The sequence below is a fragment of the Sphaeramia orbicularis genome, chromosome 13 (assembly GCF_902148855.1).
Source record: "Sphaeramia orbicularis chromosome 13, fSphaOr1.1, whole genome shotgun sequence".
In the NCBI taxonomy this organism is placed as follows: domain Eukaryota; kingdom Metazoa; phylum Chordata; class Actinopteri; order Kurtiformes; family Apogonidae; genus Sphaeramia; species Sphaeramia orbicularis.
The window spans coordinates 47,572,320-47,584,830 of NC_043969.1; the positions used below are offsets into that span (position 1 = coordinate 47,572,320).

General features: G+C 36.2%; 1 protein-coding gene across 4 annotated transcripts in view; it reads right to left on the bottom strand.

Annotated features, from left to right (window-relative positions):
• Window positions 1–336: 336 nt before the first annotated feature.
• mark4b (MAP/microtubule affinity-regulating kinase 4b) overlaps window positions 337–12,511 on the bottom strand; it is a 66,596-nt gene continuing 54,421 nt past the window's right edge. The window contains exons 16-19 of one of the 4 annotated variants that reach the window (XM_030151465.1): window positions 10,969–11,051; window positions 4,687–4,731; window positions 1,867–1,912; window positions 337–992 (exon numbers count right to left, since the gene is read on the bottom strand). In XM_030151465.1, the coding sequence (XP_030007325.1) occupies window positions 659–992; window positions 1,867–1,912; window positions 4,687–4,731; window positions 10,969–11,051 (508 nt within the window). In that variant the 3' untranslated portion in view covers window positions 337–658. The remainder of the gene's footprint in view (window positions 993–1,866; window positions 1,913–4,686; window positions 4,732–10,968; window positions 11,052–12,511) is intronic. The other 3 variants (XM_030151467.1, XM_030151466.1, XM_030151468.1) reach the window with 3 other exon arrangements.

A 12,511-nucleotide genomic window follows, 5' to 3' on the forward strand; every position in this document is an offset into this window, starting at 1 on the left:
GACCCATCAACTTTTCTCTTTTTAATCTTTCTTCAGTGATTTACCACCATTTACTATAATATTATCCTCAGTATTATTATTTAAGTGCATTTCAGGTATTTTCCTATATTTAATTCACTGATCATGTAGATGTTCATAAAAGCTCAGATTAAAGTGGAGGGTTATTATGTCAAAACAGAGAAAACTGAAGAAAATGTCACTTTTTCAACCAAATATGTCATTAACTGAACTTAAAAACAAGCGTCTACATTCACTGTCATTTATCAAATCCATGGGTTTTACTGGTGAATCAATGTTGTAGAAGATACCAAAAAAGTCTGAATGTCCAAATGGATCATGTTTGATGACCATGAAACTGTATTTACCTGAATTATTGACATGTATTGATAAGAGTAACAGTTATTGAACAGTTTAGATCAGTAGATGCTTTTGCATATTTGGGTCTTTATGGGTTAATCCAGTTTCTGATCCGGATCAGTGCAGGTGGCTGTGACTGGCGGCATCAGAAGAAGAAGGGGAGGGTCTTTGGCGGAGGCGGGGCATCATTAGCCACATAAAGGAGGCGGAGGAAGAGGAGGAGGTGTCAGTCCGTAGCTCCTCCTCCTCCTCTTCCTCTTGGTCCCTCCTCCTCCTCACTCAACCCCGCCTCCTGTCGCCCTCAGAGCTCCAGCTCCTTGGACACTTTGGTGGCGATGTCTCTGAAGGCCAGCGGCGCCCCCCACAGGCGTCGGAACCGGACTCCGCTGCTTTGGCCCGGCCCGGCGGGCAGCTGGCACACCTCGGCCTCAAAGGCGACGCGGGTGCCGGCCGCCCCGTGGGTGCAGGACAGGAGGAAGGGCCCGGCCACGTGCACCTGGCAACCGCAGCCCTGCGCCGCCTCCCGCAGCGCCAACACCACCTCAGCCGGGTCGCGGGGGCTCCGAACCCTCACATCCCAGCCGCATCGGGGGGTCCGGGGCTCGGCCGCTTTCTGATGCCCAGATAGATGGCGACTGGAGGGGGAGGGGGGCGTGGAGGAGGTGGGGTTAAAGGTGATGATTGGCATGTAGGACAGGACAGACAGATGATGAATGAAGACGTGAAGAGGAAAAGATGAATGTATGAATGTGAATGAATGAGTGAATGGGAAACAGGGACAAGAAGAAACACAGTTAATGTCACAAATATAAAAATAGATACAGATTTTTCTACATTTCATCTGTGTTTAACTCAACAAAAGCACAAAGCTAAATACATCACTGGTTGCATTTTTGATTAAAATATAAAAAATGAAATAAAACTAATGGAATATGGGGGTCATTTTAGACTGAAATTTATACGAAATGGTGAAAAATACTAAATATTAAGATGTTTAAAGGCAGCAACAGAAAACATCCCTTTACTCACATTATGCTGTTTCCTTATTACCTTTAGTTTTTGGCTCCTTATTACATACATTTCAGTCTAAAATGACTAGACAAATCAAATGAGATCATGAATATAATTAAAAAAAACCTCAAATTAAATTGAATAATTAGAAAAAAAATTAACCCTAGTTATCATTTATTATTGTCTCCTCTTTAAATACAATAATAATCATAATAATTCATACAATATAATTTGAGTCCATGTGAAGTGACGCCAAAAAGTTTAGAATCATGTTCATTTAGTTTTACATGAATACCATTTTACAACTACTTTTCCAGAATCTATTTGTCATTTTTCTATGAAGAACACATATCACCATCTACCAGTGAACATCTCTCGCCTTCATGTCTGTTTCTTTATATTTCCTGAACACATTGAGGTTCTAACTGCAGGGTTCTTCTACCACAGGACAAACACCTACATCCACATCACATCCCTTTGTCTATGTTCAACTTTTACCTGCTGCCTTTAACCTGAAACTCAGACGGGACTGAAGCAGCGGCGGCTGAGAACAAAACACCTTCAATGTGATTCACAGGCCATGAGACAAAACACTGGACCATGTTACACAGTGTTTTAGAAAAAGGTCCACAGCATTTTTGTTATTTAGATTTCATCCATATAACTGCGTTTGTGGCTTCAGGTTTGGATCTAAAGAAACAGTTTCTACAGTGAAAATAAACATAACATATTAATAGGTTTCACAGGTTTTCATTATTATCTGCCTCATTAAAGGAGAAAGCAGTCCCAGTATCTATTAAAAACACAGAGTTTAACATTATCAGTATGTTTTTCATTCATTCTTCCTCTGGATTTCTACTGCGAAATGTAAAGAAATAAGGTTTAAGGTAAATTCTTATGAAATGTATGAGTTTATGAGGTTGATGTTAATGTTGTTTTAGAATATATATGTATATGTGTGTGTATACATATATATATATATATATATATATATATATATATATATATATATATATATATACACTATGTTTAACTAAACATGTGACTGATGCCTTTAGGTTGAAGGTTCACTCATTTTTAAAAAAATATCCCTGTAGGGAAATTCAGAATATACATTTTACCCACAATACACACAGAACCTAACATTAGCATTAGCATTAGTACATCTACTCAAATATCTCCCTCTTTGACTCTGAATGGACCACAACCATCTAAAGCTACATACACTGTACTTCGTATTTTACATAAATGAAAAGGAAATTAAAACAAAGTAATTAAACAATAAAAGATTTTAAAAAAATAAGTAAAAGAGAGAAGAGGGTTTGTAAAATCATGATAGAAAATAAAAGATGAAAAATACAAAATTAAAAACTCTAAAATGTCAGTGTCTGTGAACCTGTTGGACAGATGTGGACACTGAAGGGTTAACAAACATGTCCGACCACATATTAGAGTAGATCCGTCCACATCAACAGAACAGTTTATTTAGTTTAAAAAATTATAATGAATGTTTTTGTCGCCTTCAAAGACAGAAATAAAAATTCTGAAAACCTTCAGATTTTAGAGAAATCATAATGTCAGGGCTTAGATATTAGACACCTCTTAATGTAACTTTACACAAATAATCTGGGTTTTCATGAAGTTTTCAGGCCTTTAGATGAAAAGGTACAGACTTAGGAACATTTTTCAGCAAAAACATAAGAGTTCACATCAGTTTGGATCAGTGTTGTTGTTTTATCTGTGTAGGAGTGAGAACAGATACTAAACAACAACTAGAAAGTTTAATTAAAGACAAAACTACATCTGAGGAAGGTCAATGTGAGTTTGGACAGTGAGCGAGATCATCAGTTTATTTGGTGTAAATGGCTCAGATGATGCACCTGAACTTTACTAAACCAGGAAAAAACACTGCAGACTATTAATGTCTGATGTAATAATGTCAATAAAATGTTTAAAAATAGATCTAAGTCACAGTGTTGTTAATGAATCTTCAGTGGAACCATCAGTCAAATTTAGGCGAAAACTCGTCGCTTGTATAATTAATTTGCATCAGATGTGTCCAGCATGTGGCCTGCGAGATGAATTTGTGAAATGCAAAACTTAAATTGAAGATATTAACAATCAACAGAGTCAAAGCCATTTTAGTTCAGGTTCCACATTCAGACCAATATGATCTAAAATGGATCAGACCAGTAAAATAATCGCAGAATAACCTTCCTCTTTTTTGTTTTAGTTTGAAAAAAGTAAAATTACTTGATGAAAATGTTTACATTTACAGACTGTCTTTTCACAAAAAAATAAGAATAACATGAACAACAATGAACAACCTGAAATTTAAGAAAAACAAGTGGAATTTTCACAATATTCTTCCTGTTACTAAATGGTTTGTGTCTTTGTAGATCTGTCAGTTGTAATGCACATGTGTGAATGAGAACCTGAGGCTTAACGTTATTTGCGTTTACAGAATTTGCACTTTTACTTTTTTGTGCTAAAACAAAGAGTAAAGTTTGAAATTATTATTTATATGTGCTCTGCTAATGTAAAAACTGCACTGTTCAGACCCTTCTGCTCTCCTCTGTAGCTACAAAAACAGATCCAAGCACAAACTCGTGGCTGCTTATACTGACTCCATGAGGATACTGCTGAGGCCTCCAAGACATTATAGTACGAGTCAGATGTTTGTGGACTGTGGTGTTTGGTGCTGTGCAGCTGCTACATGGCATTTTATTTATTCATTTATGTGCAGAGTTACAAACTTATCAAACTCAATTGTACAAGCCCTGGTCTGTCCCAAGATTAGTTCTGTATGGTTTATATCTAAAATGTGGTTTCACTGGCAATCGAGCCTTTATACACAAGTAACATATGCATTTATGCTATTTCTTGTCTTTTCTATTTGTCTAGTGTATTAGTTTATTGTAACGCGGACAATCCCAATTAATTTACTGTATTAATAACAGTAAAAAGGGGCAACATGGCTAGTATCCTGCTGTAGCCCCCGGCCTGATGACAATAGGCACTCTAAAAAAAACAATATATTACAGCACATTAATTAAAGAGAGAGAGTTAAGACAGATAAGAGACAAGATAAATATTGTGTACGCTTTTTTTATCTTATCCTACGGACCTAGTTTCTGTGTCCTAAATAAAGCTTGAATGAATGAATATAGATTATAATGTTTTTATTTTACTGGTCTGGTCCACTTTAGATCAAACTGGGCTGAATGTGGAACCTGAACTAGAATGACTTTAACATTATTTCTATAAACCAGGCTGTCGTTCTGCTGCAGGTAAACCGTGTTGCATTATGGGACTCACCTTGTGACCGGAGATCTGCTGATTCTCTCAGGTTCGTCTGTGACCCTCAAGAAGAAGACAAACGTATCCGTTAGGAATCAATTGGCCAATCAGGCTTCAACACCACCCTCCCTCCACTTCCTGTTTGAATGCACCAATAAGCAGCGGTTCGTGGCCAAACGACCTCCGGTTACGACACAGAAAACACAAACTCATCCTCAAACCACAGATGGATCATCACCCATGGATGTGACACAACGACATGTCCAAGTCACCGACAAAACACATGAGAAGGGTCGACGGATGCAGAGGGAGGGGCCAGACGCGGCCGGGCACCATACATGGACGTATTTACACGTATACGTCATGTATGTGGGTTAACGAAGCACAAACTGAAGTCTGAACAATCACACAAACAGGGCGGAGTCAATCTGAGAGTAAAAATTTATGAAACGTCATCTTCTGAACTGGGAAAAGTTAACTATGTTGAATTAATACTATAATTAATTATTAATTAATACTGTATCTGTATAAACATCACCTTGTACTTAAAAATAAGACAGGCTCAATGGAAGTTTAACCAATATTAACCTGAATTTTACACTTTTAACTCTTTAAGGAGGAAAAAATTAACTTATTAACACTAAATAGACTTAATGATAAATTTGATGATTTTATACTTTCTTGTATTCAGGATAAAGTTTATTGTTGTCATCATTTCATGTAATTTTTTTTTTTTTATAGGAATAATTCATAAATATATCATCTATATTGATATTTTGATGATTAATTAAAAAAATTACTGCTTTACAAAATGTTTTCCGTGCACTATGAGTTTTTTTATTACTATATTTATATAAATCTGTGAACAATGACATAAATGAATGAAGTGTTATGTCAAAATGAATAAAATAAACTAAAACTAAGATCTAAAGTATAAAAATACATTTTGCTCAATATTCACTATGACTGGAAAAAAATAACAACTGAGAAAATTAACTAGAACAATGGAAACAGTTATTGAGAAGTTGTTCATATGTCTGTCTTTAAATGCAGATGCGTTTTATACTGTTACTGATTAAATTAACTCAGTGTTTTTATGATGGTTAAGTCAAATAGAATACCTTAGAATGAAATAACCTTAATAAACAAATAAAAGAAGCTTAACAAGATTTTTTTCTATTTGGAAAAAGAGACTCATGTCCGGAATTGAGGTTTATTTACCTTCTTTAAGCATCTTTTAATTGTCTGTTTTGGTTTGCTTTCCATTTGATCCCTGTAAATGCACTGTACTCTGTGTAAACTGACCCATGCTAGACTTTAAATCCACTGTTTTTTATGCATTATTTTGCTTTTATTCACTTATCTGACATTGAAGCGTCTGCATGTTGTTGCGTGTGAGGCTGCACTTCCTTAGGGTGACCATCAGGGGTCACTGTTGGGTTTCTGTGGATCTGGATCTGTTCTGGATGAAGGTTCATTCATAGATTGGATGTTTTTTATAATTGGAAATGAAACCTGAGTACACATTTCTATCTCTATGATTAACTCAAATAAAAGTGCTGCATCGTTTTAGAGCTGTGTTTTATTTTTATTTGTTGGTTTAACCCATAAAGACCCAAACATCCACCACCGAACAAAAGCATCTACTGATCTAAAATGTTTAATACCTATAGATCCACTAATCTCATCAATACACAAAAATAATTGGTGTAAAATACGGTTTGTCATTTTTCCATGGTCATCAGATATGACCCATTTGGACGTTCAGAGGCTCCGTAGTTACCGTGGAAACGCCGTCATCTTCTACAACATTGATTCACCAGTAAAACCCATGGAGTTGGATCAATGACAGTGGATGCACACATTGGGTTTATGTTCAGTTAATGATATATATTGCTTAAAAGCTAAATTTTTCTTCAGTTTTCTGTTTTGATATAATAACCTTTGAATTTAATCTGAGCTTTAATGAACATTTACATGATCAGTGAATTAAATATGGGAAAATACATGATTTTCCACTACAAAATACTACAGGCAGACAACAACATTATAATAAATGATGATTAAATCATTTGGGAAAGGTTAAATATAGAGATTAATGGATGGAGATGCTTGTTTTATGTTCAGTTAATGATATATTTTGCTGAAAAAGTAAGTTTTTCTTCAGTTTTCTCTGTTTTTTATATAATAACCTTCAACATTAATATGAACTTTGATGAACATCTACATAATCAGTGAAAAAATTATGGGGAAAAAACCTAATTTTTACTAAATAATTCAAAATACAGAGGATAACATTATAATAAATGGTGATAAATTACTTAGGAAAGGTTAAATCTAGAGAAAAAAATAATTTGAGGACTGAAAAGTAGTACTGGGTCTTTATGGGTTAAGGTGGAATACGTGCATTTTCCTAAACAACAAAAATATGAAGATGTCTGGATGAATAGTGAACAACAGACTGGACTCTTCTGAACCATCTGGGTCCAAGTAGTGCCGTCTGGACCTGAAATCTGGACGCAGGCGGAGGACGAGAACGAGGGACCGGGTCTGATGGAGACGCCATCAGTGGAACTCATGGATCTGCTTGTATCTTGGAGTAGCTGTGGGAGATCCCAGTTTAAAAGGAGGATAAATCCTGATTATGTAACTAATCCTGATCTGAAACGGCGGTGACGCTCGGTCTGGAGGATGGCGGCTGCAGGACAATGCTCTGCAGAGGCTTAGACACATGTCACGGACACCTGAAGTCACCGACTCAACACCAACGAGTTTACTGATGGAAAATATGACAGATTGGATTTAACAGTAGTAATTATAGTTTAATGAGTTACTACTGATGTCAATGTTTACTGATCCAGATTTATTCAAGGATTAGTATTTTGGCTTCATGGAGCCTATATGCTGATATTTTTTTATATCTTATTTGTTAAAAGTGATTAAATAGATTTTAATATGTTATGTATTGAACTTGTTGATGCTAATGAAGATAAGTTTATTATTCTTTCTTCTTGGCTTTTCTGCTGTGTGAATTTTAAAAGAACTTTTAGAACTATATTCCAGTGTTTAATTCCACAATATAAGCACATCATTTTAAAAAAACAATAATTTTTGCACACTTATTTATGTATATTTCTTTAATTATCATATTGATAATATATTGTCTAGTATATATTGTACAAATTACTGTTCTCATTGTGTTTAAATATGTATATTTGGTAAATATAAAAATACCTATTTAATTTTTTTCCCCTTTTGTTATATTGATAAGTTCTTTCCTGCTACTTTTTATTATAATTGATTGGAGCGACTAACACAAAAATTTCCCCCTAGGATTAACCCATAAAGACCCAACGCTACTTTTATGTCAGTGCCCAAATGAAATTCACTCCATATCTAACCATTCTTAAACGATTTATCACCATTTATTTATAATATTATCCTCTGTATTATCACTGTAAATCAGGTGTTTCCTGTATTTAACTTACTGATCATGTAGATGTTCATAAAAAATCTGATTAAAGTTGATCGTTATTATATCAAAAACAGAAAAAACTCCAGAAAAAGTGACTTTTTCAGTAAATTATATCAATAACTGAACATAAACCAAGCATTTCCATCCACTGTCATTGATCCAACTCCATGGGTTTTACTGGTAAATCAATGTTGTAGAAGATGAGTGTTTCCACGGTAACTATGGAGCCTCTGAACGTCCAAATGGGTCATATCTGATGACCATGAAAAGATGACAAACTCCATTTTACACCAATTATTTACATGTATTGGTAGAATTAGTGGATCAGCAGGTATTAAACAGTTTAGATCAGTAGATGGTTTTGGTCTGTAGTGGATGTTTGGGTATTTATGGGTTAATAAAGTTTTCTGATTCTGAAACCCAGTAATTTCTTATAAGATAATAATCTGTGTACAAGATAAATGACCATCATATAATTTTATTGATCTTTAAAAATCAACTCATCAATTGACGTACACTTCAATATGAATATTTCACAGTCGGATTCTTACTGATTTAGGCATTAAATAATTTTGCAGATGTACAAACTCAGAGCATCTCTACATGTGTATTAGTGAATGGAATAAGTATTTTGTGCATGTAGTTAGTGATGCAGACTGATGGGCCTTTATTTAACTTTTACAGAATTTATCTTAAAGTTTTTTGGAAACATGAGCTTTATTTTTCCTATAATCCTATATTCCTTCGTTCAGACCATAGGAAATTTACTGCACTAATCATCTGCTGTTTTACATCATCTTCTGTTCATGTTTGGGCGATTATTTCTCATATTAAAATCTGACTTTAACCGATTGAAGGCATTTAACTGTTTTTTTAATCCTGTGCATGTATTTATTTTAGTATTTGGTATTTAGTATTCGTATTTTCTTAATTCTGAATAAAGAAACTGTACTTTCACTGCTGTTTCCTGGTGTATTTTTTCTTTTTAAAGACAGTTTTTATGTCTTTTGTGAGTTATTTTCTCTAATGACAGGACTGTAACCAAACCTCTACTTTTCTTATGCTGCCTTCACGTGCTATGGGAACTATGGTAAATACTAGTTACGAATGTCATGTTGTAAATTCCACTGGAGAACTGGGAAAAAAATTTTTCCACGAGCTGCTCAGATAAAAATAACCTTTGACCTTTTCAACGTGGAATTAATCACGAACGATAAACAATGTTTTTATTAATGTTCTGCTGATGGTAGCTGATGATTTTGCACATTTATAGCATACACAATCAGCAAAAAAAAAATAAAAAATGCTGTAGCAGATGAATGAACACATCCAAAACTGTTTAGCATGTCACAATAAATTAACAAAGCACTTGAACACAACGCACTTGTAATTTCTAATTCACACTTGGAAAGGTTCATCTTCACCTATTGCACGTGAAGGCGGCATTAATCTGGACTTTTCTTCTTTCTGTTGTGTCTGTCCTCTCCTTCCACAGCCCTATAGACGTTTTAACACCATGGGAAAACATGTGGTTGTGATTACGTGACTCAGACATGTGCAGCTTCAGAGCAGTAAAGTCCAGGAAACACATAAACACATCCTCGCTCGGTGCATCTACAGCGAGTTGTGTGATGTGTTTCTGCAAATATACTCTACTGTCGGACTACGCCTAATGCTCTGAGCTAGCGTCTATCACACACATCTCTACAGGTTCACGACGTCTGACACCTGGTCGATCCAGGAAACCCTACAGCGCTATCTGGGTTATCTGGAAGCACGTGGTGATGATGCAGCGCCACCTACAGCCTCTAGTGAGTGCTACAGCTGAAAGCCCAGCAGCAGAGACACAAACAGTCCAGACAGACAGACAGAGGGACGGACGAACAGGAGGACATTCAGACAAGCAGCCGCTGATTAGAGTTTTAGTCACACAGCCTTTGAGACGGAGCTGCTCTAGAGGAAGAATCAGCGAACGGAGTCTGAATCTGTTCAACCTGGAGTTAGAATCAGAATTTATTTATAAAGAAAACCAGAAAAGCTCTGTTTGTCTGAAAAGAAGGTGTGACAAAATCTTATGGCAAGAACAGATTATATCATTTTATCTATTCAGAAGAGTTAAAACGTCATAATTTTGGGGGGGACATGAACTTAATGGTGAAAAAAAATCTCTTAATAATGAGTTCAAACTAATGATTTAAGTTAATCTAATCAGTGATGCATGGGGATGAATTTAGTGTTTTCATAGGTAACTGCGTTCCACAAATAACAGAAATGTTAGTATATAAATTTTTTTTTTTTTTTTTTTTTACTGTAAATCCATGCTATGTGTTCTATATAACCTGTTAAACTCTGGCCCATTTGTTTCCAGTCGGAATCATTTCAATGAAACACAAGCCAATGGATTAGCTGATAGCAGACGCTACATTCATACAAAACCAAGTTATGATCAGAAAACAATAAAGGAAAGACAAAACACATCATTATCTCTTCATAATGTGAGCTTTTTCTCTTCTTTGTCTCATTCAGTGAGTTTTATCAGTAGAGAAACAATACTTGCACTGTTGGATCTGCTTAGCGTTAGCTTAGCGCTGCACAGTTTGTTTAATTATTCATAACATACGCTGGTAAATGTCATATTAGACTAGGATGAAGATGGTTAACTCTGTTTTTCTTGCCTGTAGAGTAGCTTTGGCTCAGTTAACAGTGTGTATAACTAAACTCCAACCTGCGACGGACGGTGAGTGGTGGGAGGATGACGAAGCACCGGCAAGCAAGCAGACAGACAGACAGAAAGCAGCCAGAAAACATGGGAAAGGAAGACTTACTAACTGTTTTTGTCCCCTGTGGGAGGGTGCAGCCCGACATGGACTTGTTTGAGCTCTGACGTTTAGAAGGGTCAAGAGTGACCCTAGGACGAAGAGAAGGAGATGAAGACAGGATAAGAAGAATGGAAAAAAAAGAGGAAAACGTGAGTAGAGTCAGAGAAGTCAGAGAGGCCATGGATGGAAGGAGGAGAAGGAGAAGGAGGAAGATGACAGATGGGAGGAAGCACAGGGAAGAGAGGCAGAGGATGGATGGATGGATGGATGGATGGATGGATGGATGGATGGATGGATGGATGGATGGATGGATGGATGGATGGATGGATGGATGGATGGATGGATGGATGGATGGATGGATGGATGGATGGATGGATGGATGGATGGATGGATGGATGGATGGATGGATAGATAGATAGATAGATAGATAGATAGATAGATAGATAGATAGATAGATAGATAGATAGATAGATAGATAGATAGATAGATAGATAGATAGATAGATAGATAGATAGATAGATAGATAGATAGATAGATGGATGGATGGATGGATGGATGGATGGATGGATGGATGGATGGATGTCAGGGAGAAGGAGGATAAGAGATCAGCAGGTGAGTGGTGAGGAAAAGCAGAAGTTGTTCAAGAGTAAAAACAAACAAACAAACAAACAAACAAATAAAGCAACAATAAGCAGCCCAGAAGATCTGACTGTGAAAGACATGTGTCCACCTGAGGAGCAGACCTGGGTCCAACACTGCAGGAAACGGACGCTTTGAACAGACTAGAGGACGATGCCACGAGAACCTACTGAAGACACACCTTTACCTTAAACCAGGGGTGTCCAACATACAGCCTATGGGCCAAAACTGGGTCCAAAAAGTTCAATCCAGCCCGTGGGATGAATTTGTTAATGCAAAAATTACACTGAAGGGTGTCAAATTCATTTTAGTTCAGGGGCCACATTCAGACCAAGTGGATCTGGAGGGGGTTGGACCGGTAAAATACTATCATAACAAGTGAAAAATATCCCCGCCTGTTCACATAACACTTTACTCCTTCTGCTCACTGATACCCTATTTATCATTTTGAGACTGAACTTTGAATATTTTCAAAAATTTGTAAAAAAAAAAAAAAAAAAAAAAAAAAAGCAAAAAATTTTCATTTATCTATCAAACTGTGCACTAAACCCTCTCCTAGTGGTAAAAAAACATGTCAAATTTGAAAAGAATCGAGTGAATTGTGTCCAAGAAATGGGAGGACCCCGATAAGAAAAAAAAAAAAAACCCCACCTGAATTCAACATGTCCAAATACTTTGCCCATATACTTTATAAATATAGTCTATGAGGGCATCAGTCTGTATGATCATGTGATGGTTCAGCAGTAAATGTTCATGAGCAGATTGACGGATGATTTCCTGACACTATTAGACCCAGGTCTGAGATTAAGGACAATAAGTCTGAGATCTGTAAAGCTTTAGTTTTAAGGAGGACTGGGAGGTTAGTACTGTTAAGGAGGAAACAGAGGCAGCAGGGTTAGCTACATGAGTG